The 26,510-nt window shown below is 35.8% G+C and overlaps 1 protein-coding gene across 1 annotated transcript in view; it reads left to right on the forward strand.

The window, feature by feature from the left end:
- Positions 1-26,510, forward strand: part of CNTNAP2 (contactin associated protein 2) — a 770,772-nt gene that overhangs the window by 39,241 nt on the left and 705,021 nt on the right. Inside the window, exon 2 of the mRNA XM_040057848.2 lies at positions 18,017-18,127. Within this exon, the coding sequence (XP_039913782.1) occupies positions 18,017-18,127 (111 nt within the window). The remainder of the gene's footprint in view (positions 1-18,016; positions 18,128-26,510) is intronic.

Consider the following 26,510-nt stretch of genomic DNA (forward strand, 5'->3'; position numbering starts at 1 on the left):
CTTCTAAGGATGCAATAAGTTTCCAAAGTATCATACAACTACTGACATGGTTTCTGGGGTAAAAAATGGGAACATAGGTTTCATGAGTTCATCTGTGACCTAGAAATTATATTTCATAGGCAATACTCTGCATGTTGCTCCACAGTAAGCATTTTCTTTCCGAAACATTAAAGGAACGCTAAATGGATTTTCAGGTGGGTAGAACAGTTTTGGTGAGTGGTGCCTAGGTTTGATTTTTCTGTGCCTTATTGCTGCCTGTACTGAAGCACAGCGTGTTTCTTCCCTAAATGTTTTGAACACATGTATTTTGCTATTATCAACATTAAAAAAAGGGAGTAATCATGTTGATGATGAGATATTAGTGAGAAATAACAAGAATTTAAGAAACTTTTCTCAGAAATAGCTGGCTCACAGACTGTGAAGCAAACAGATTGACAACTGTATTTTTTTTTTTTTTTTTTTTTTAATATCATATTAGAAACAGCAGAACAGATAACAGGAGACAGATTTTTGCACTGCCATGATACAAAAGGTAATTCAGTGCATATGAATTGCAAACAATATAAAATACAATATACCAATGTATTTTAAGTTTGTTTTTGTTTGAGAACAAGAGGCTTTTTTTCTTTTTGATACCCTTAATAAAGAATAAGCAAGTGGGTCAGTAAAGCAGAGATATGAAGAAATTATTTGACATTTCAATAGAGAACTCTGTTAATGAAGACAGGTTTGAGGTCAGAATAATGCAACAGTTGGGCAATACCTTTTCATTCCTTTTCCTTCTGTAAATAATTCAAAATACCTTTATATTAGCTATGCAGATACGACCATACTATCTTTTCTTTTTAGAAAAACTAAGGAACACAGTTGATACTTTATTTAATGAACATTTTTCCTCTAAATTCTTGCCTGTGGAAAGATCTATCAGTCTTTCTTGTACTATTTTTCTGTTACTCTTTTTAAAACTATTCTTCCTAATGCCACGTGTGAAAAGCCTAAGCATGAGGATTAATTCATAGGTCTTCATTTGTTATTTCTAAGCTTAAAATATCACATGATGAGTTTTGAATTCGAAATTATTTTGAGGGATTTTGGTATAAGTCATACTACAATTTCATAGTCCTTGAGCAACCTGTGAAAACAAATTTGAAAATAATTGCAATCATTTTCATAAATGGAAAATATGTGTGGGTACTGCATTTATAATTTCACAGCATCATATTGTGTTTGGGCTTTTGTTTATATATTTCCTGGGTTGATAATTTTTTTTTCTCTTGATTGAAAGCTGTCCTAAGGTATCCATGAGATGAGCCATAAAACTCACTGCAAGTTTTTACTTAAATGTTTATTACAAACTTCATCTTTCTGTATAACAGAAATGGAGGGGAAAATTACAAACTTTTACTTATAATAATAAAAATCAGAGTTATACTGCCCTATATAGTTTGAGATAGTTCCTACTTTTTTCTCAAGAGTATTTTACTGGTACACATATACAGGAAGAAAAACTCCCATCTGCATGTGCTTCCAAGTGTATTTTATTCTTACTAAAAGAAGATGCATGGATGCTGGAAAAGGCTCATTAATCAAACAGATGTAGTTTCAGTAATTATGAAATCTCCCTATTAAGCAGAAATAGTAAGTCATTAAAATATCTTCACCAGCCTTTTGGCTAAGATCAAGCATAGAATATCTTCTCATTAGGATAATGGATTTCAATAAAATGATATTCCATCATTCTCCATAAGGGAACAAAATGAAACTTTTTGGTTAACTGCAATCACTTAATCATTCATTATATCTCCCTCCAATCTTGTTCATTCATTTATAAGAGAAAATTAATTCTTCACAAACTCAGCCTACTATCCTGGCAAACTGCATTGAGCATAAAAGTTAACTTTGTAAATTAAATTAAGTGTGGCTTAATGAAATTAATCCACAAAGTAAAGTGAACAAAAGTAAAGAAGTATATGGTTGTGGTTTTTTGGGTGGGGTTTTTTTTGGGGTGTTTTGTTTTGGTTTGGTTTTTTTCTGTTTTGGTTTGGTTTGGTTTGGTTTGGTTTGGTTTGGTTTGGTTTTTTGGGTTTTTTTGGTTTATTTTAGTGTATGGATTTTTTTTCCCAATTCAGGAAGCTATTAATAGATACGAATTTGGTTTCTTTTTAATTTCAGGAGAATTTATTGAGGAAAATTAGAGGTTCTTTGTGCAAATTTTATTGTCTTTTTTGCTTGAATTTCACTTATATTGATTATTTCCTATTTGCTTTCAATACCTTTTGAATTCTTTTTTCTGTGAACTAAAGATCTAAATTATACATATGTGATTTTAACATATAATTTATGGATTCAGAAGTGGGAGAGAAAAAAAAAAAAGGCTTGAAAAGCACCATTTTACTTGGCATATGATTTTACAAAGTTTATTGTTGGAGATTTCCTTACCCTGACTGGCTGTTCTTCATTCATAGTTGAATGAAAGGATTAAAACATTTTACTTTTTGCTTCTAGCTTTTTGCTGGTTTTTACTTTGCTACTTCTTATCCAGAATTACTCTGTGTAATCTAATCATCTGTAAAAGGACAAAGCATAGTGTCTCCAGTGCATTTAGTAAGTCGTTTGAGGTTTGATGAAAACTTTAAAATCCTGTTAGAGGCCAACGTGTGAAGACTGTCTTATTGCAAAGCTGCATTATCACTGTGTTTGGAGTGATTGACAACACAGTACATTCAAACTTTCCTGCACACTTTTGAAAATGCAGGCATGAAGAGACTTATCTAAGCAATACGATTTATGTTGTGGCCACCGATGCATATATGCCAGGAATGGCAATTTGAGAGATGTAGAATAGCCTGTGAATTCAGGGTAGCTGCCATACTTACTATGAAAAATTCACATCACAAGTTGCATTTCAGAGAAACAAGTAGTGAATCCTCCAATTCTGCCATTAGTTTCAGGCATTGGTGCCAGATATTGGATTTGCAGCTCAAGCTCAGATATGAAGAGCAGCTGCCCAGAACAGGTAAGTAAAAAATGTTCCTGGTTTCCCTGTGAGACCTTTCCTCTCCAGCTGTTTAGGCAGATTTTCTGTGCTTATTAGATGGCAAAATGAGCTAAGCTCCGGCCTTTGTCAGTGTTTTTTGTTTCCTAAGAAGACAGCATATTTGGGTTCCTTTGGTATCTCTTCCCTGTCTCTTTAATGGAGGAGGAATGCTATCGGGATTATAGAATGGTTTAAGTTGAAAGGGATCTTAATGATCACCAAGTCCCTACCCCCCTTCTGGGACTGGCTGGGACACCTTCCACTAGAATCCCATATTTCCTTTCAGTGGGAACCCAAGAGGCTGTGTCACAGAGAGATGAAATCCAGACCTTCACAGATTTGTTCTGGGTGTGAATATTATACTGAGACAGTTAAAACTCTAAGTAGAAAGCTTCAAATTCAACTTTGCAGAAATCATCTTACAAATTAATTTGATGTTCGTTAGTTCTCATTAAATAGATCTGTAAAGACCTCAACCTTTAATGCTTTTACACTGCATTTAGTCAATATCATCAGTATGAATGTCCATGGTGTCTCTGACAAGCCTTGCAGTCAGCTCTCTGGTGTCTGATTAGCAGCTTGGTTGTTGGACAGCTGCCAGATATCCCCATCTTTCTGGGGAGAAAATAAGGTGAAGCTGGTTGTGGGTCAAAATAAACACAGAGAGATCATTTGCAAACTGCCGCATGGGCAAAATATATTCGACTCGGGAAAAAGAGTTTATTCTATGCCAATTAAAATATAGATGGATGTTGCAAAGAAATGAAACTGTGATCGCGACACGCAAAGCAACCACACGGAGATGAGAGATTTGCAGGGCAAAGATGTTCCTCCGAGAGAGCCCAAGGCTGAGCCAAGGCCGAGAGCCCCTCTGCCTGTTTATTTCTTACTGTTTATACATTTGTGGGTCTGGCTGTGGATTGGCTTCTGGAGTTATCACCTCCCAGCCGAATGGCCAGACCAACTGTCAGTTACAATTGTTTTCAGGTTAGAAATATGCAAACAAAGGACAGAGAATGAAAAACAAAGGATTTGTTTATGTTACATGTGTGAGAAAAAGCAAAAACTGCTCCTAATATTGTACAGAAGCTAAAAAGACTGACTCCATCTTATGAACAATCAAAAGGCTTTAAAAAACTCAGAAAAACCAGGGTGACATGAAACCTAACAACAAAAACCAACTTCCTCCTTACCTAAGTCCCTCTTTTTTTTTCCAGTCTTAATTTCACTCTTTTTCACCTGACTCTTCTACCTCTTGACTGAGTGGCAGAGGGGGATAAGGTGGGGTGGAGTCTTCTCTGCTGCTCCTGGTCTCCCTGTTTCCCTGTTCTAGTGTGGGTTCCTCTCCATGGGACTGGGACTCTCCAGAGGAATCTTGCAGCTGGACTCTCCCTGTCCCTCTTCCTGTTCTCCCCTCCGAGCTCACAGGACCTTTTCTCACTCTTTTTTGCCTCATCCCTTACTTCTAGCCAATGTTTTGATGGCAACAGAGTCAGAAGGCTTGCCAAGACTTGGGCAATTCCAGATATTATGACTGGAAAGTCCTGCATGTGATCCTGCATTGCAGTACTTGTGTACATATACAGATTTTTCCAAAGTATTTACAGGAGGCATCTTTCACTTTGAACATAATGGGAGTTTATGATCCAGACAAGGGTAGCAAACTGTAATGTTAGTAACTTAATATTCAGATATCTGATTAAAATTGGAGGGAATGGGCTATAAGACACCTTTGTTTTTCAGATATGCTAATTTAACTGTGCTGTGTTCCTTTGTTGACATATTAAACATGTAGTAAGAATAAGGTTCTACCAAGCATAATTATCACATTCTCCTGGCCTTAAAAATGCCTCAGTTGTAGCTGAGCATGATAATGAAAATACAATAATAGATGCTGCTGCTGTCAATACTGCTTGCATTTGATAATTAGAAGTACCTAACAACTTGTATATAGAGAATGTTATGTGAACAGCAGGATAAGCTGGATAGCTAAGACTGTTGTAAAACATTTTGGCTTGTATTTCCACAGAACATTAAAATAAGGTAGGTGTGGTTATTTAAATCAGGAAGAGGAATGCAGTAACACACCATATCTAAAAATCTGTCTTTTAAAACCCATATATATAGCATATTTCTAGCCAGCTTTTAAGATGAATTAATCACAATTCTCTTTAATTAGAGTTTCTTAATTCAAGAGTTTCTGATGAGACAAAAAATATATGGGAAAAAGCTGCGGGCTTTTTTAAAACATTAACAAACAAACAAAAAACCAACCTACCAAAACCCCAAACAAACAACCGAAAAACGCACACACACACACAAAAATCCCACAAAAAGCCCCCCACAAACTTTTGGGAACGCATGGACCTACCTGGAATTGTAATACTTGCACAGTCAAAGGGTACTTTGGTATACTCACCCTACTCTTGATTAAGCCCTTTTAAAATTATTTTTGATGTGCAGTAAGTTCAGAACCGATTTTCCAGCTTTGCAATTTCTTCTCTTCTTTTTCTATCCTAAGCTTTCTTCGTCTTGTCCCAGTAATGCACCAGACAAGTACAAGTAAGGCAAAGCTCTTTTTGCTATGGATGGATTTTTTTTTTTTTTTTTTTTTTCTTTGAGGATGCTTAGTTACCAAAGACAGGTGAATTTTGCCTGGGGTGATGCAAAGACTGGATGTAGGAGAAGTGCAGAACCATCCTTCCACCATTTCTTTTCATCTTTGCTAGTATGACTGAGCCCTAAAGATCTGAATTGTCAACACTGATCAACAGAGGCAACTTGTGTCCTCTGACTTGCACTTTTATAGTCTGGGTAGAAATTATTTTCAGTTAGGTAGCTCTTTGGAAATGCTCACACTCTCAGCTTATTTAGTACAGGAGAACGCATACATATTTTTGCTTTTCTGGGGTGAGGAGGCTGGAAAGAAGCAAATTTCATTTAACCACAATGTTCTTTGTATACTTTAGGAACCTGTTATGATGTCTGTTTCCTGTGGTATTCTTAGGGCAGAGAAGGTTACGATAGAAGCATTTCTTCTCAGTAGCTTCAAGAGAGGAAATACAGCCAAAAAGTTTAATCTGAGTGTGGATCTCAAAATACTGGGGTCTTCTGTATCTCTTGTGTCTGTGTCTCACTATTTCATTTGACATCAAGACTAGCTCAGGTATTCTGGGAAATATCAGTAGAAGCTGTTGTGCCTTTTTGACCAATCACCCTATTTATTACCTAAACAAAACCCAGACACCACTATACAATGATGTTATCTATTCCTTTCTTCTACCCCTCTCAAGCCAAATAATAAAAAATATTCATGAATGTTAGATCTATGACTAGTTTTGATTCCCTAAAATTGAAAGTAAAAGTACAAAATAAGAAGCAGATCACATGGTAACCTCTGTAAAATTGTACCTACAGCTGGATCCCACATGTCATTTACTACTATTCCTTCTTTTGAAAAAGTCTGAGCTATTCTAAAATTTGGATATGTATTTTCCTGATAAGTGCCATGGTTTATGCACTTGAATCTCACTTAAAGTTTTTGAATTCTGTATGATTGTGGAATTTTTTTATATGCTTCCTATGCTCCTATAAAGGATTACTAACGGTTGACCCTGGCTTTCTTTGCGTTGGAATTTAATCCCTTTTGAAAAACAACTTAGAAAGACCTGAAACACTCCAAATCTGTATCTCATCCCACTAATAAACCCTTACCAAGATTTTATTGCCTTCCATGAATATAGGACTAACAGCTAGAGTTTGGGTACACCACATTTTCTGGAATTAAAAACTGTCATCTCAAAACTGGAGATTGCACTCTTGACTGATATTTCTCACTTTATCCCATGTTAGAAAAAAAATGACCTATCATTCATGCAGATATTTTTCAATGTTTGCAATTTTCTTCTTCTGGCATTTAGTCACTTAGTTTAAATGTTGACTTTAATCCCAAGTTTTACTCCTAGAGAACCATGAATCCAAGCAGACTGACAAGGAGTTTGCTTGTGATGCTTGTTGTCCTGATCTGTCCTGTCAGAAACAGGAATCCTATAAATACTTTACACCCATGAATCAAAGATTCTCATCTATCCAACTTGTAAGTCTATCAGAAAGAAAAATGTTCCGTTCAGCTTCAGATATACAAATTTATGCAAATTTTCATATCTTCATGTCATAATGGTGGGAGATATTTTTTAGCCTCTAGGGAAATAAATAATGATTCTACCTTTAATTAATAAATGCTAGGTGCTTTCAAACCTTGGGGAATATGGTAAAATGCATCCATAAAATGTGTGCTATGAAGCTACTGTACTGAACTTATTTGTACCTTGTGCTGTTGCTTCTGTGCTTAAGGATGCTGAACACATTGGAATCAACTTGCAGATTGTTTACCAGCATATTAAATATTTGTTATCCTGTTCTGATTTACATATCTCTTTTCTTCAAGGTATTAGTGTAAGAAATTTGGGCCTCTAGTGTCAAAATTCACAGCCATGTTCTATAATTGGTTTGAGTTTCCCAGTGTGTGTAACAAGCCTCAGAGAATGCTGTGTCTCACAGGCTGGCTGTAATGCAGCTTGCTCTTTTCACTCTGCAATACAGAGAGTTCAGAAATCTAACTATGTTCACATTTTTCTATTATCAAATGGGCCTCAATTTCTTTTGTTGTTGTTCTTACTTTCCTAGCCACAGTTCTAGCCAGGATTTCAGGCTTAAAAAACCCGCAGAAAATATCAGCATGGTTTGGAAGCTTATGGTTTTGGGAAATCGAATCAAGACCAACATGATTTAAACATATGCCATGTACACCCTATATTAGTGCAAGAGTAAGGAAAAAGATCAAAAGTATTTCTTCTTTTACCTGCAAAAATACCTTTTCAGAATGTTGATGCTTTGGTCAAATCAACATATTATGAAAATTTAATTTCTTTAGTTACTCGATACGTCTTCAGAAATGTGGGAAAGGGTGCTTTTTTAACAAAAGAGTTCCCAAAACGCAATTCGAGTTAATCCTCCCATGCATCAGTGACAGGAATTGAGAAAGCACAGTTTTAGTTTTAGATGGAGGTGAAAATCTTCGAAGAGGCAGAAAACAAAAGTTAGACCTTCTTTGTCTTTTGCAAGGAGGAAAAGAATAATCTGTCAGTCCAATATAGTTACATTCATATATCACACACCATTTGGCTTTTGCTTCTCTCATCACTTCTAATATTAGACAACTGATAAACAATGGACTAATATCTTCTGCTATAAATATGACACATGTGTTTTCTCTAAAGGGGATATGAAGGTAAAGAAGAATGGAAAAACATGGAATTAATAATCCCTTTGAATAAAACCCTGATTTTAAGCTTAAGTGATTTTTGCTTTCTGATGTGCAAATTGAGAAACAATTCTCTGCTGCATTTTGCATAACCTGCTAATTTCTATTTTAATCCTCATGTAACCAAAGGCCAAATATGCTTTGCATGCTTAATGACATTAAATATTTTGTCTGCCTGGTAGGAACAGAATTTCCTCCCTAGCCATTATAGGGAAAGTGTAGCTTTCTGGTAACACCCGTATACAGGAATCTGCAGCTTTTGCTCTGAGTTAACTGTTTCATAAGACTTGTGTTAAGCATCTTAACCAATATGTTGGTAGGTAGACAGCCTCATTACTGATAATACAATATTTTGAAAATAATTTTTTAAAATTATTTGATATTCATTCTATATGCTAAAACATCTATTTTTCTGTACCTATGATACATTGGTTTGAGAGTTCATGTTTGGTGTTGTGTGGGAGTACTCTTATTGTTGAAGCGTCCAGCAATTTTAAAGTCACTGTTTGCTTTGATTTTGCTTAAATTAGATAAAGCCTAGAATAACATCTGTAAATTCAGAATAATTATGTTCCTAAAAGTAAAGAGACCGTTATAATAAGTAGGACTTTGAGGAAAATAACCTAATATTTTGTTTTTGCTAGAGATAAAAGCTTAATTTTAGAGATGGAAACCTGCTAAAGCAATGATGAAAAGTAAAGCTGCTTGAGAAAAATGTTTACAAAATTAGTTGTTACCCATTAGTGTCTTATCTCCAGGTTCTGAAAAACAAACAATTCAAATTAGGAACAGAAAAAAACCTCCCACTCATAAAAACATACAACTCCCCCCAAAAACACCAAACAAATGAACCAAACTCTTTTCCTCCCTGCCATAAACAAAAGATACTAGTTGATATAAAGTTGACTGAGGAGGAGCATAGGCTAGGTAACTAATGAAATTATTCTAGTTTAAATGAGACTGAACAAAATAAATTGTGAAGATTTTAATCTTTTTGTTTTTATTGATCTTTTTCTTCATCACTGTGGTCCTTCTGCCTGCTACTCTAAAACTTCACATGACCTGACTCCAGGTTCCTTCATACTTAACTCAGGTTTTCAGTCTGTGGAAGATGATGTGTACCTGTAAAGACACCTAAGGTGGAGCTTCATTTACTGTAAAAATCCTTCAAAATGCTCAGATATTTTCAGTAGTGAAAAGGTGAAGAACTATATTTGCATGCCGGAAGGTTAATAACTGAAGAGTCATCGAGGGCTGGATATGCAAAAATATGGAAATATTCATGAGTTTTACTTTGCACAGGGTTGATAGTCTGCTATTGCTTATACACTAAAAACAATTTAATGAAAGCCCAAGCATACAACCAGATTGACTGGCTTTCAATTATTCCAGGTGCCATTGACCTGAGTAATGGAGATTATTTAAATGAGAAAAAAAGATGCAGGTTTCTCATACAACTCTGAGTTTCAAGGGTGCAAAACAGTTTACAAATATGTTCATAAAAGACACAGTAGCAAGGGTGGGAACATTTGATGAATTCTCAATGGGCTGTAGACTCTAAAGTAGACCAAAGGCAATCCAGATGTGCTGTTGCTTTAGAGTGATGTAAAACTTCCGCTGTCCGCTCTCTTCCAACAAAAAAATAACCCCAAATCAAACCACAACCTAATTGAATTAGGCAAATTTTTGATACAGTTTTCTATTTTTGCTTTGTGAGAAGTTGAAATGTTGATAAATTTTAATTTCAGGAGGCTGCTTTGTACGCATTTATACTTACAATTATTCCATACTGAATAATTTAATTTAAAAAATAATTCCTAATATCTCTGGGTGAGTTGTAAATTATAGTAACTAATGATATTAGCTTTAACCCTTTTCTCATTTTCAGTGGTTAAAGAAGCTTGATCAGTACTGTGGATTTTGTTGTATACCACTTGATGATAGCAATGCATCCAGAAATGTCTCATAGTAGTCATATAGTACATTGCACATTAATACAATTCTTATGGTATTTTCATTTCCAAATGTTTCCCAGGGATGTATAAAAAGGTTTATTAAAAATTCCTCAAACCAAGACTGTTTTCTTACTTACTAATAGTATGGGCCTTGTGATGGAATAGGATAGTAATTTTTAGTAATAGGAATCAAAATTTGTAGTCATACCATGACCTTTCAGATTAATAAATCATTGGCTACTCTAAAAACCAGTCAATAGGTATCAGAAATGAAGCACAGGTAAAAAGATACTTTGGAAGATCTTGTAAAGTACTGTCTGTCTTTGGGCATCCACATGCACTTTTAGAAATGGCCCTGGTGATGTATCCAGTATTGCCCAAAGACAAATTCCTGATTCAGAACCAGAATGAAGAAACAGATCCCCACTGCTTGTCCACTATTCTGAGCAAAGTAATCACCGTAAAAACCAAACAAAGAAACAAGCAAAAACCCAAAAAAACCCCAAACAACCAACCAAACAAACAAAACCAAACAAAAAAAAACACATTACCTGAGACTTGTTCCTTTCCTTACAGAGCTCTAACGAAAGGCTTGATATAAATCTCAAAACAAGTAACCTTAATGCCTAAGGTTATAGCGTGAAGACCACCAAATTAATGTAATTTATGGCTTCACCTTGGAGGGGGAAAAAGAGATGGTACATTTTCTTCCTTTCCGGCAGCAGCTCACCTTTTGAGCAACAATGTATTATATGCAACTTGAAGTGGAATACGAAACATCCCAGGCAATCAATATGAGCTGCTCTAATCTTTTAGATTACAGTTGAGCTTGAGCTATACTTGCAGAAGAGCTTCAGTGACACTTGGGCTCATTTGCTGGTGAAGTTGAATGTGAATTTGACTCCCAAACAGTCTGTCAAGAGTGTTGTGTGAAATATCAGTCATGTGGGGAATCTGCTAGCTTCTGCAATACAGAAAATAAGCGGGACAGAAGAAGGTGAAAAATTAGGCTTTTACTCTAGCAACCATCATCATCCCTATTTAGTATCTACACACAGAGGCCCAAGAAACTTGGGGAGGAGTAAAATTAGCTTGTTATCCTAAGAAAGAGAAAAATAAAGTAGCGGTATGAGGTGGATTTTCTTTAAACTATATTCCAAGCCAAAAAAAGTACAATAAAACATGCAAAAGTCCGATGGTTGGTTGTTTGAACCACCCCAAATATACCAAAGGCTGTCACCTTTGGCAAATACACCTGACAGGCGAATTATTTGCTTTCCCCATTAGACAAGATTGTCTTTGATAAACTCTTCACTGATTTCTTTCTGACTTAAGTACTTGAGAGCATGAGGTATACCCTTTTTTAAGTCATTACCTGAGATCTTGTAACACATGATCTGAAGTTTGGATAGAGGCATACCATACCTGGCAGCAGGGTTGTGACACAGGATAAAGGATGAAATTAAACCTGTAACAGCCTGTGTTCAATAACACCTGCTGCTAAGTTTGACTTTTAAAGGGGTTTCCATTGATGATGGGCTGCTTTGAAGCATCTCCTGCTTTTCGGCTTGCATAATTTTAAAAATTCATTTGAAACAGTGCATAAAATATTCTAACAACTTGCACTTATTTATTCCTACTCTTTGGGGAGACAAAGGCTTGTGAATTAAAGCTGGTATATTCTAGTATTCATTTTGGATTATAAAACCTGCCTGTGCTATATAGAATGTGAGGCTGTCTCAGCATAATAATACACTGTAATCCAAACCAGCCACATTAATATATTCCTATTGATTGTCATTGGAGATATGCCAGTTCCCACATGTACTTACCCACATTTCAGAGTGCCCTTGCAATCTCATGACTGTTTTTCAGAAGTGCTTGGTGGCTTATTCTTCCTCCTTCCTGCACACTACAGTGAAATTATGTATTCAAATTGGAGGAGAAAAATGTTGTTAGGATAACTAGCATTTAGCACACAGTACAAATTAAACCCAGATGATATGATTCTCTCCCTTGCTCCCTAACATTTATCTTGGAATTCATATTTAAAGCAGGAGTCTTTTGAGTTACAGATTGAAATTGCTTATAACTTTTTTTCCCCCTACACTTGGCAGGCATTCTTGTATAATTAATGAGTTGTATATACTGTTAAACATTCAGATTTTGTGGTTTGTATTGTAAATGTTCTGTTTGTCTAGTGTAAAAGAGAACTGATTAGGACTTTTGGTTAGAGAGTCAGGGCTTTGGATATTTCTTGGCTAAGATATTCTTTTCAGTGCTGATACAGATTGAATCATCTCTTTCATCTTCTTCTAGTGACTTATTATGGTTATTTTTAATTCAGAACATAATATTGACATTGCATTCATTTGCCTTACTGAATCTAAGTTGTTCAGTTTTTGAGTTCTTCATTTCTCACATACACATATGGAGCTTTTTTTAGTAAATTTTTTATTGGTGGCATGTTTATGTCCTACGTCTATCTTTCAGCAAAACTGCTGTCCTAGATTATTATTTGATAGGAAATCTTGACTGAAGATTTTAAAGCAGGAGGGGTGGATTGTGGATTTGGGAATTGGTATTTATTTAAAGGTATGTTCCTCAGTGCACACTGGATCATATGATGTAAAAGCCTTTCTTATTCAAAAGCATATTTAGTAAGTCACCATCACTTATTTCTGATGATTTATGATTATCAGTATCCAAATATTTTTCATTTTAGAACCACTGTACACATCATAGCTGTCTTTGCTGACAGATTCTTTGCAAGAGATTCTGGGAGATCCTCTGACGTAACTCCAAATTATTCATAAAAACTATCTGTGACTATAAATGTATATTGTTTCAATTTCTTAGGTTTTTTAGTTAGTTTGTATGCATTCTAACCTACTGCTAGATACAAATGTCAAGAAGACACAGATGAACTGCAGATTGGTTTTTTTTTTTTTTATCTACTCAGACTACTTTGATGAGATATGGCAACAACTTTACAGGTGACCTGTTTATTGATCAGGAAGCATTTGAACAGACTTCTGTGAAGTGAAGCATCAAGGTATTTTACTCTGCTTTGCCCATCAAAAATCATTGAAATAGCTGGTATAGTGAGGATAAACTTTAATAACCTATGGAGTTGATAAGAGAGTTTGTCTGTATATGGTCTGCTTTGTGCTGCAGTCAACAGCTATCCTTTCAAATTAAGTGGTTCCTATTCCCCAAATAGTTCATAAACCAGTAAGTGGGAATTAAAGCAATTGCAGGCAAAATAGGAGACACACCCTTTTTATTTTATCCAGTATGATGAGTAGGATATAAAAATAAGCCATAAATAGACTGTAAAACATGAAATAATGGGCAGATATATTTTCTTTGGTGTGTTGAGTGTGACCACGAGAAATATGAGAGGGTGCAGTTGATAGGACAAGAGATTTACCTCATCTGCTATCTCTGCCTGAGAAAACATGTAAGAACAAAGCAAGTGCATAGCACACTTTTGTTTTTACGACCTTTAGGCCTTGAGGAATTTGAAGATTGGGGAATGCAAATTGAATTTGTGTTTAATGATATTAAGTGGCCTTCATTCAATTGGTCTAACTATTAGAATCTTAAGAAGACTTCTTTTTGATGGACATATACTTGTTATTTCCCTCTGAATAGGGAAGTCAGAGTAGCATACGTCATAATATCTATGACAAAGTTATCAGATCTCTTGATCTAAACAGAATAGAGTGGAGTGGAAGTGTCTTTTCTTCAAAAAGTTAAAATTTAAATGCACCTAAGGTGCCTTGGCCATTAATATATCACTGAGATAAATGGTACAGAGCAGAGTTTATTCCTTTGCTGCTGTGATGCTGGCAGGAGAGTGTGCTCTGTAATTGATTAACAAGCCACAGTGAATGGACTTATATGGGGAAGGCTATTATATCTGAGTAACAGGAAGGTATATATGATTCTGGTTACAGTAAGTGAAAAATTGGATTCTGTAGGGAGTAACTAAAACTGCTGGAAGAACAAAAGGTTCCCAAGGATTTTTTTTTTTTTCTCTTAAATCTGTGGTATAGCAGTATTTCATATTCTGACCAAAGTTTAAATAGTGCAATATATTTTGTGAAACTTTCATACAGGGCTAGAAATATTAGCTTATGTAAGCAGTCTTTTAACTTTTGTTCTGTTGGACCTAAAGTCACAAGTTAATGATAAGATGTAATAACTTTTTAAAGGCTATTAATATGAAATATAATCCTTCTCTATAATTCATACACATTTATGGTGAATTTCCCATACTTTAAATCCTAAATGAGCAGGCAAATTGGGAGGCCTTGTTTTTTAAAAAACAATGAGAAAGTGAGATTTTTTTTCCTATTAGTTAGTATGTCAAAATAGACATAGGACAGGATTACAGTTCTAAACAACAATGAAGGCAAATGCTATCAACTCAGGGTTTTTTCCTAGCCCCCACCACAGTATTGATGATTAAAACCAAATTAAGAAATCAGAGGGCTCTGATTAAATACTTCAGAAACACACACATATCACATGGAGTATTGTTACCACTTTCTGTGAGTTTTGTGAGATGTTTACAGTTCTGCAGCTGAGTTCTCACAGTTGCACCATTAACAATCGTTGTTTTCTACATTCCTTTCTGATGAAAGTCAACTGATTGACTTCTAGTCTGGCCCGTGGGATGGAGAGGTAGTAACCTTGTTCTTTAATCCCTGGTCATTGTTCAGAATCTATATAAGCGAGGTCTTAGTAAATAATAAAACTTTTTCTTCAGCCTTCTTGGAGTCAGATTTTGTGAGTATCCATTTGTGTCCTCTAGCAACAGAGTATAATCATGACTGTCTGTGAAAATTGTCACTCCAGTGGCAAATAGAGGGATGCTCTCTGTGGGATAGATATATATATATATATATATATATTTTTTTTTTTTTTTTTTTTTTTTTAATCAAGCTTCTCTGTTTTAATCTTTTGGGTAAGAACAGTGACCATTATTCATATTCAGACCATAAATGATTTAGAAACTAGTATTCATTCCAAATTAATTTTCTATATTTCCTTTCGTGCATCTTCAGTAGTAGCACAAATATAACAGCTGTCAGACTAAAAGGAGGCAATTTTCTCAACAGCTACTGGAACCAGTAAAAGATCTGAAGTTCTGATGAGCTTCTATTGTTGGAAGAGGCATTTTTCATCTGTCATGTCTTTTCTGAGCCCAATGGCAAAAAAAATATGTTTATTTCTGTTGCAGAAATGAAGTTTGTTCACATTTTTAAAATAACTTGTTAAAAGTTTATTTATGTTTTAAGATCTTTTATTTCATAATTTTTTTGACTACAGTAAGCAGTAGCCTCCCACTATATTAATAACAAATCAAATTGCATAAGTTTAACACATTTTTTGTAACTAAGTTTTTATAATTCTAATATTTTTCCAGGAAGTTACAGGTTTTTCCTCCCACCCCAGTTTGAAGCTACGGGTGGCAGGATATTGTATAAACCTAACAATTTACTTTACAAAATATATTTAAAACCTTCAGGATACAGAGCAAAGGTACATGTTCAATTTTAGCTTTCATTACTGATGAGAACAGGTTTTTTTCCTTAAGGGTAAATATCATGTAAGCATTCAAAAATAATATCAAGAGATTTTGTTATGTATTTTTGAAAACTTCTGATTGTGTGTTGTTCTGCTTTTAAATGATTCATTCCATATTTACCTAGAAAACCGGATTAATGGCAAAGGCCTTCAGGTCTCTAGCTAGGTAACACAAAAAAAGAAGTGGCAGCGCAAGAACTTTGCAAGTTGAAGAGTTATTATGATCTATAGACAATAAACTGATAGATAAAGAAATGTTCAAGAAAATCTTTGTCAAGTAGTTCTGGGTTTATATGATTGTTGCACTTAGGACAAAAACTGGCAATCATGGCTGTCTGGTGCTCGCTTCTATTCTTAGCTCTAACCTTATACCACTTTGTCTGAAATAAAAGCAACCTGGCACCCAGGACCTGAAAACACTGTGTGCCATATCTCTGCTCCCAGGCAGAGGTGTGTGCTGCTGGAGAGGTGTGGTGTGAGGAGCAGCCGGCTCCATCCAGGCTCCTGACCAAATGTGCTGTTCTGCTGCAGCCAAAGCAGAGTGAGGAGGAAATAGATCTTTCTGGTTTATGGTGTAAGCAAAAATGGTTCAAACCATTTATCTTCCCTTGTCAAAATTCCATCATTAAATAGTGTGGTAGTGAACTTAAAAGTCATTGGAATTATCCTTTAATTCAGTCCAAAGCAGCTGCCCTTTACTCTTGCTTGTGCTTGTGTGGATTGTTGTTTATTTTTCCCCCCCTTAATATTTGTTAACTCGGAGATTTGTAAAGGACACTTATTTTCTTTGTTAAATGTCAAAATACTGATTCCTGGATGAATGTTCTTTTGTATTTCTGTATTTCAGTTTCTATTTCTGTGAAAGTAATTTTATTTTTCACTACACAAAACTGCCCATTTTAGGAGAATTGCATTATATATTACTTGATTCACTCAGAATACTTTTTTCCCCTCTTAAAGTTCTTTAGAAGGTAGGATTAATTTGGTCCTCATGTCTGATCTAGTCTGACCAAACTACTGATTTTTAATTGCACCAAAACCAGGTGTTGTGATTGAGCATTAAATATGCTGCTTATGCATATTTAGACCTATTGTGGACCACCTGTGGTGACCTAATGCATTCTAGGTACATAAATTGAGGGTATTTCGACTTATAGCAGAGTCTGTGCTGCAGTGCATGTGTTTAAAAAGATTTGTTAGGCTTACTGGAGTAGGCTAAGTCTTTTTTTAGTTTTACCTGTGATGTAAATGAGTAATTTAAGCTACATATTTCTCCCATCTGTTGAAATATCTACAAAAACTCAACAAAAGGCAGTACATTACTTTAGTATTTGAAAAATACTGAGCCATTTGTCTTCATTCTAATTTATATCATACAAAAGAAGGAGATTTGTTTTACAGTTTTTTTCTTCATTAGAAAGTTTAACATACTGATTTTGGTTCTTTTCCATTTTAGATGCTAATAAAGTTAATCTTCATAACAGGGTAAAATGGAAATGAAGTACTTGAATTAGTGAGATTAGTTAGTATAGTTTTTTCAGTGATTCTGTTGTATCTGGTAATTCATAGGCATTCATTAATGTTCCCTAATTTTTTTTTTTTTTTTTAATATCAGATTTATCAGCCCTTCTATTACAGAAATGAAAATTTGTATCTTATCTACTTCTTAGAAAGCTGTCATGGTAGTACTTTTTTTTTTTTTTAGCATCAGATTTTTGTGTCACCAAAAAAATCCCAGATGTATCAGGGTAGGCATTTTTGTTCAACACTGTATTCCTAAGGAGGGTGATGGCTCATGGTTGGATACTACCATTACCTTATTTTTGTCAGTGGTTGAAGTTTTTATTTTCTCATGTCAGTATGTGTGTCTGTGGGGTTTTTTGTGGGTTTTCTTGTGGTTTTTGAGGTGTGTTTTTGTTTGTACTGTTGGTTTCTGTTTGTAGGAGTTTTTTGTTGAAAAGCTGTGATACAGTTACACACATTCCTCAAGTACAAAAATAAAAAGGATGCGTTACCACCCAGAGGGAAAATAAAGGGCACATTGTCACTTAAAATGTATGAATAATTAAGAGCATAAAGTGAATCTGTTGTCTTGTGTTTCAGAAAAGTGTGATGAACCTCTGGTCTCGGCATTACCCCATTCCTCCTTCAGCAGTTCATCATCCATGACAAGCAGCTATGTGCCAGGGTATGCCAAGTTAAACAAGCGAGGAGGTAAGGCACATTCTCAACCTTAATGTTTAGCTATTTCAAAAAGTGATGAATGATATTTTTAATGCAAAAATGTGTTTTATGTGGAATACTGTTGCTTATGCTTGTTTGAACAGAGTTTTTATGAACTGAATTAATTTCTCTTTCATTGTATGGGACAATAATGTGCAGCAGCATGAGCCACGTGCCTGATGTGGTTGGACTCATACAGCACAGCTGCATAATTGACTTCACATTAAAGGGTGTACCTGTCTTCACTGGGTAAATGAGCATTTGCTAGGTCATTGTTGGAGCAAAAATAAACAGTTTTGATGTGATTTGTTAATGTAACTTTTTCCCCCCTCAGCAATGACTGTTGTGATTGAGGTTTTTTTCTGTCACTGCAGGGACTTTTGGCTTTTGCATATATCTATCTGTAATGCAATGAGTATCTGTAGTACTTCTTTGTTGATATGTAACAAAAATGCCTCAGACTTAGTGGCTGGAAGAACCGGGTGCATATATTTGATGGCCTACCTGGTTTAATGATACTGAGGCACCATCCTGATGCCTTGAAAGGCTACCTGGAGCAGAGGCTAGACAGCGTTAAAGGAATAAAGCAGGTATTTATTAAAAAGGCCTTCAAAGGATACACCTTGGGCAGAACAAGAGCCCAGCCATGGCTCCACCCAAGATGGACTCTGAGTCATGAGTTTTCACCCTTTTATAAGTTTTGGTCCATTTACTTATTGGGGTTAGTTGTCCAATTACAGCTTCAGGTTATGAAGTCCCATCTGCCAAGATGGTTTCCCTTAATTTGCTGTTGTTTGTATTTTTGGGCCCGAAGCTGCAATGGTGACCGTGGTTCTCAGTCTGGAAAAGGATTGTTTCGTCTAACTAAACTGTGAAGAGAACTTGTTAACACTTTGTAGGAAGTTCAGAGTTACATTCTAATGCAGTACAGAATCTGGAAAATATGAAAGCTGAAATTTAAGGCATCATTTCCCCCCTTTAGACACAAACAGGGTTGAGTAGTGCAGTAGCACTGCCAGCTCTGGTAGTTGTCTGGAGGTCACCATGTAGGAAGAGATGAACTGGGTCTAATGTCAAGCCAGGAAGCATAATCTTTAAGTGGGGAAGAATATGGGGTGGGTCCAGGTATGGATATTCCTATGATGTGGCTCAGGTAATACCTGGAGGGCGAAACGGGAACCCCCCAGTCTCACTGGCAGGTTGAGTGGCGTCTCCACTGGGTAATGCAGTTATGGTCTGTTGGTACTCTCAGAGCCCTGACACCAATCTTGGTTTACTAGTCTGCAACTGCTCCATATATTTGTGTTTTATAGGTGTAGAATTATTGTTCTTTGTTCTCCTTATTCCATTCTTTGCTTTTTGCTTTCTTTGGGGTTTTTTAAGTTTTGTTGTTGTTCTTCTTTTTGGGGCTTTTTATTGTTTTTTGTTTGTTTGTTTTGTTTGTTTGGCATTTTTTTCTTTGTTCTCTAAAATCAGCTTTAGCAAGGCCTCGGAGTTACTTTCTTTTAATGAGTAGTAATTGATGTAGTGACTTAGAGTCCTGTTTCCTTTGATATCAACCTGTGCTTGTACATTTAATATTTCTGCCATCATCCCATGATTGTGCTCCTCTGCCCTACATTTTTATACAGTAACAGTTTATTCTCTGTAGAATAGGTATGATAGAATAGATCAAAATTATTATACTGGTAAACCCTAGCCCATGCAATCACACAGCTAAGTTAAATATAAATCACATGGTTATGTTCCTGGTTGTTAAAGAATTGCTATTGCAACTAAGCAAGCTAAACAGAAGCCAAAGACTAGCTTAGAGAAAATATGATTGATGAGCTCTAGTGCTACAGGCCTGCAGATCTGAGGCAAAGCCTGTGGCCAGACAGGATTGTTGGCAATTTCTTTGGTTTTAGGCCTGCAGACTAGTAGATAACATGGTTTGTTGCTTCTGAATGAGAATAGATGTTGTTTTATTCTGCTGGCAGGCTTTTATTTCAGTGCCCTGTGCATTTTGTTACATGCCTTTTGCAATTCTCAGGCTTTATGTTGCGGGATGTTCAAAGGTGTGTTTTGGTAGGCTGTCAGGTCCCTTCAGTTGTGTCTTTAAATGTTCATCAGATGAATGGAGTGGTGCTTCAATTCTAAAGCACTGCTCATCAATTAGGTTGAATTCTGTTGTATGACTATAGTTATGTCCATTTCCGTTCTATTCCCTGTTCTAAATTTAAAAAAAGGTCACTAGAACCACTTCAATATAATACACCTTAGCATCAGTTTGTCTGGGAGGATCTTCCTTTGTTTTTAGATGAGTATTTCTCCTTTTAGTTTACAAGATTACTTATGTTCTAAGTGAAAGGCAGATTGACATTTGGATTTTAATTTTTTCCTTTAATTATATTTACCCTTCCTATTCTTACGCTTATAATCACTAAAGTGCAGTTTCTTTTAATGATGTTTCTTTAGCAATATGGATCAGTGTTGTCATTAATCAAACACTGTCTCTATTTCCTCATTGGAAATTTAGTTGCACTTCTTTGTTAAATAGCAGTTTCTTCTCTTTGTTTAAATAGGAACTTTGATAGATTGTTGTTATCCATCTCTTAGTACCTATGGAACATAGCACAAATACTTTTCAAAGCTGAGGCTCTATGAACATGAACAAATATAATTTTCTTAATCCTAGTGGCAGTAAAAGTACTGCAGAATTGAGGAGTGTGTTTAACACAGGAACTTGAGTGTCTGTGTTTATGCTTCTGCAAGTGATGGAACATAGCTCAGTTTTAATACTGAGCTATTTTACGACTTCATGGAATTACAGATATTGCTAATCAAACCAGTAATAAGCGAATCCATTTTTTTTCTCTCTGAGGAGTCATTATCAGCTAATAGATTCCCAAATCAAATGTGCTATTTAAACCACACTGTGCTCAAGTCATTAAATGGAAAGAACTCCCCCTTCTCTAGCCCCAGACCCTTTAAATTACAGAAATGTACATTTGAAAATTCTGCTCTCCAACCCAATTATTTTTTTTTTCCTGTTTTCATGACACTTCACTCTAGACTGGCAAAACACTTTATTTGAATAGACAGTACTTTTTATTCCATTAATTAAGACACTGATTCACTGAACAGCCACATCATGCTATTAAGAAGGTTGGAGTTGTCCCTTTAGTTGTTGTTGTTCAGTTTTCTGCTGTAAATGTTGCAACTGGAAGAATGCACACCAAAAATAATTTAATGTTTTCATCAGTTTTTAGGTGGCTTCAAAAGCAGAAATATCCATGAATTTACTCTAGTGTTTGATAAGACTTCATTTACAAATCCTATAACTAGTGATTTAGGAAAATAGGATTAAATCTTTGCGTAATAGCATTGATCTGGAAAGTGCTAAGATGTATATGTAGGGTGTGTTTCTGTGTCACTTTTTGAAAATATTTTGCGTTTTCCACATCTGTCTCCTTAGACTCCATAAGCCTTCAACAACTTATGGGTTAGTATGTACACTGCATCACATCATGAGAAGAATTCTTAGCACATGTTTGATATAATGCATTATCAACATTCCTCTTAATGGTTCCCAATCTATTGGACCCTACACTTCTCACTAGTACAAGAATTATTACTGCCTATCATCCATCTCATGCCATTTTAATTTAGGGAAGAAATTCTACATTATTTCAACATAATGTGATGTTATATAATATAATTGGAAGCTGCTTGAAACTGAGTAGAGTCACAGAACTTCAGAAGTAATCTCAGCAGACAGTGAAAGTATGAAGGTCATAATGAATTTTTGGATATGTGGAAATTATCTTTTGCACAGTGGAATAAAAAAGAGGAAATTTGGCACCCAGGGGGTCTCTTTTAAGTCCAGTATTAGCAGGGAATCTAATGCTACCAATGAAATTGATAGCGTAATATGAAAGGAAGTATCTGTAGAGCAGCTGATGTTCAAAAAACAGTCCTAGCACCACTGTGTAACTCGTATCTAGGCTTTCAGGTTATCTTTTAATCAGTGTGCTGACCTTGACTTGTTATCAGAGTTATTAATGTGACTATAAAACAAGCATCAGAAATTTTAAGTGTTGGCATAGGTGTAATTGTGACAGGGTTTTTTTTCCTCGGTGGAGTTTTAAATTCTGCCTTCTGTGTGGAAGATGCAAGAATTTATCTATAATGGGATATGATTCTTTTATTCCCCAGGACATTTCCAGCAAGACAATCAGATCTATGGCAAAGGTTCTACTAAAAAAAAACCAAAAAAAGTTAAAATGCTTGTTAGATCCTTGCTTTTGAAGGATTCTGGGGGCATCTAGCCTAGGCTCTTTTTACCTTCATTTTTTAAATCTCCAATACTATAATGAATATAACTACTTCTCCAATTGTTTATTACTATTGTATAATGGAATATGAAAAATATTTTATGTAGTTTTCCTTTTGGCAAAGTGAATGTGGAAGGGGGAGCTAGCATCAGCCTGGACTGTGTGAGCAGTCTGGGCTTGTACCCTCACAGGATTTGCCAGGAATTTAGTTTGGGTATGAATCTTAAAGTAAGGAGGTGCAACCTCTGAATGAATATTTGTCCAAATGAGATGTATGGAGTTAGCATTCACATTGTAGATCATCACCTTAAACTCTGCAACTGCCTTGCGTTGACAAGGACACCTTTAAACTGACTGAGAATACCTGTACACAACACAACTCATTGTATTTTGATTAAAACCCCCTTAGAAAAAAAGATATGGAATTGGCAGTGGTTTTGTAAGTAGACAAGATCCTGAAAATAATGAACAGAGTAGCATAATAGAAGAATTAAAATCATGAGAAAGTAGTATCATCCACTTAACATTTTGTATGTCTATAAGAGAGCTCTTGCTGAGCTAAACCACTAAAATATGGTTGCCTTTTAAAAAGTAAATAAACTGAAGTTCTTTTTCTGTAAATATGTGTTTTGGATAAACACATGTTTTACAGTCCACTTCAGTATGTTTCCTAAAACCATCTCATGAACAGTGTAGACCAAACCAGGTTTTCAGAAGTCAGGACAAATTGTCAGCCCTTATTTATTATATATTTACTTAACCATGTAAAAATATGGAAAGTTACTTATGGCTGAAAAATATAAGTTCTGTTGGATCAATTATTAATAGACCCAAAAAACCATGTTTGTGTGTGGTATATTGTTATTTGTGTTGCACACAATATAAAGAGTATTTATGGAATGCTTTAGAGAGAATACAAGCAACTGATGTTTTGTACTCGGGGAGTTCTCTGTGTTGTTTGAGGGGCTTTTGGTTTTGTTTTTGTTTGTGTTATTTAATTGGTTATTATTATTATTCATTTCAAGACGTGGCTTCTTTAGGAGCTCCATTACCTGTGAGAATAAATGAAAACCTTTTCATTTTATTAGTAACATATCCTTTTGGTATTACTCATAATAAATTTTTGTGTAGTGATAACTTCCTTCTCAGTCTTTGTGTTTGTTTTTGTTTTTCTTTCAAAATCCATAAAGAATTTGGGTTCTGGTCATTGTTTGCATCAAAAAAAGGTGTAAAATTTTCTGGTTTTATCTGCCTCACATCCCATCATATAATCAGTTTTGTTTATTCTTCACCTTCAAAATAAATATTTGTGCACCCTACTTTGATTTGTAATGTAACCCACAAACTACCTCAGATCCATGAACACTTGTATCCCCCTTGAGAAGGTTAACTGTGATTTCCACTTGGGTGACCTCAGAAGTTTTTTTCTGTGCTTTAACACAGGCCTATTTTTCATAAATATCTAGTTGTAAAAGGAGTTCTTAAAAAGATAAATTTAAATATTTGCCCTAGCTCATTCCTCTGAAAAACATTCAAACATTCATTGCAAGAGGATAGTGAATTTTGTGAAGGTGCAGGAAAAAAAAAGCATGACAAAGATGAAAGAAAAGTGCCAGTGTATATCCAGGACAGACTTATGCATTGAAAAAGTAAGTTTAGAAAGGAAAGACATCACCCTTTTCACTCAAAACACAATCCAAGAAAAAAAGTCTGTAGAGAGTGAAGCTCAAGTAATTGCATTAAGAAAAGCATCATTAGCTTATGTTAATTTACCATAGCCTGATGAATACAGGAAGCATGACCATTTTTTCCAGTTCATAATTAATGTGTTAATTAAAGTGTTCAGAATACCTAATTGGCTTATTTCATACATGTATAGATGGAGAGGAGGAAAAGAAATAACACTGTGCTCTGCAACTTTGTAATTTTTTTCTTACAGCAATCATTTGCAGAGGCAGCAGTTCCAATCCCAGCTAGAGACATAAGGCAAATGAGCAGCTTTCTTGGGCAACAGGGGTGGGGACTGCAGATCACCCTGGCTTTACTGAGCAGCTAGCTTTTTTCAGACAAAATTCAGCTTAACTCATTAATTGTTTCTGATGTTAATGGGCAGCTGGGTTTGTCAGGAAGGTGGCTGTGCTGGAGGCAGAGAGGAGGCAGCCTCACAGAGAGCCAGACTGGATCCATATATCACAGATATACTTTTCGCATATCCTTAGGTACCAGTGCAACTCTGGCTGTTTATCCCTAGAGCGGTTAAATTCTGAGCTTTCAGCTACTTTCAGAGTTTAATTTGACAGTGTCTTAAACAGCATTGGGACATTAAGTAAATAGCTAAGAAATCTCTTTTGCTGTTCATACTGGCTTCATCTTGAAAATGCAGATCTGATTAGCTCTCCTGCTCTGCTCAGGATACTGCCATAGTTTAAGTTGAGCTGGATATTAAACCTGGAAAAGCAGTTTTGGGGACACCTTACAGCAACCTCCAAGTACCTGAACGAAGCCTACAAGAAAGCAGAGAGGGACTTTTTACAAGAGCATGTTATGACAGAACAAAGGGAAAATGTCTCTAAACTGAAAGAAAGTATGCATATATGGCATATTAAGGGTAAAATTCTTTACTGTAAGCGTGGTGAGGGAGTGGAACAGGTTGCTCAGAGAAGTTTTAAATGCCCCATCCCTGGAAGTGTGTAAGGCCAGGCTGGATGGAGTACTGAACAGTGAAAGGTCTCCCTGCACAGGACAGGACATTTGGGAACTCTATGATCCTTAAGGTCCCTTTCAACCCAAATTATTCTATTATTTTATTTTAAAAACTGGCACACTGCAATTAAATTGTTAACTTAATATAAATGGAGATTTGTCTGAAAAATGCATGGTAATGCCATATTAGAGTTCAGCTAGATGCCCCTTGAAACAAATGCCTCACAAGGAACTTGTCTATACCAGCTGGCACACTGATCAAGCAAGTTGGAAAACTTCATGTTCCTCATACACTGGGGCTACTTTGCACAGAACAGTGGGAACATATAGGATTAAAAAACAAACAAACAAACAAACACCCACCCCCCCCTCAATATAGGAAAACTTGGTCAACCTCTTTTGACAGGTCTGGTATACTTAAAAGCAGCAGAGACTGAGAGTTTAGATATCCTAGACTTGGTTTTATCTACAGATACTTCAGACTTGTATAGAGTGATGTCTAAGTACAGAGCTCTGGAATTAAGGCAAAGATGTGTAGTGAGTGTACAGAAGATGCACTGTCAGCTTTTGCCAAGGTCATTGCCTCCTGCCAGATGCTATGAGTGTTTCACCCTCTCCTGCACACAAAGCTCAGGTTTTCCTTACACAGATGGGTGTAGTGCAACTGATAGATTGCTGCTTTGAGCATGTGAGCCACAGCATTGGTTTTCCCAAATAAGTCATAAACAAGCATAAATGGTGGTAGAAATGGGAGCTATTTGGCTACCATTATAACCTCCCACTACAGTTATATGCTGAAAGAGAGAAAAGAAATAATGTGATAAAATGAGGCTATTTGTTGCGGCATGGGAGAGTGCAGCTATTATTCATGTTTTAGCTTTCACAATGAGATTATTCACAAGAAAATCTGAGCTACACAGTTAGAGACAGAACATTAATACTTGTTTTTCTGTATGTTAGTTACTACATAAGTCACAAAAAATATCTCTGGATCTGGAAGAGTCTGACTTAGCATCCAGTCTCACGTCACAGATGTGCTGGTGGTTTCTCTTTGTTTTCTCTTACTTAGGTGAAACCAATTTTTAACTCTTTTTCTGTGTAAGACTCACTTTTAACAATAAGAGATGTCTTTCTCAGGACAACAGGCTGCCTGAGCTGGTAGATGGAGACAGGAAACAGAATAGCCCCCCTGTAATCCAGGAGGAAGAAGTTAGTAACCTGCTGAGCCACGTACACGCTTGCAAATCAGTGGGACCAGATGGGATTCATCCTAGGCTCACGAGGGAGCTGTCAGAAGAGCTCACTAAGCCACTGGCCATCATTTATCAACAGTACTGGCTCACTGGAGAGGTCCC

The sequence above is a fragment of the Hirundo rustica genome, chromosome 1 (assembly GCF_015227805.2).
Source record: "Hirundo rustica isolate bHirRus1 chromosome 1, bHirRus1.pri.v3, whole genome shotgun sequence".
Taxonomy (NCBI): Eukaryota; Metazoa; Chordata; class Aves; order Passeriformes; family Hirundinidae; genus Hirundo; species Hirundo rustica.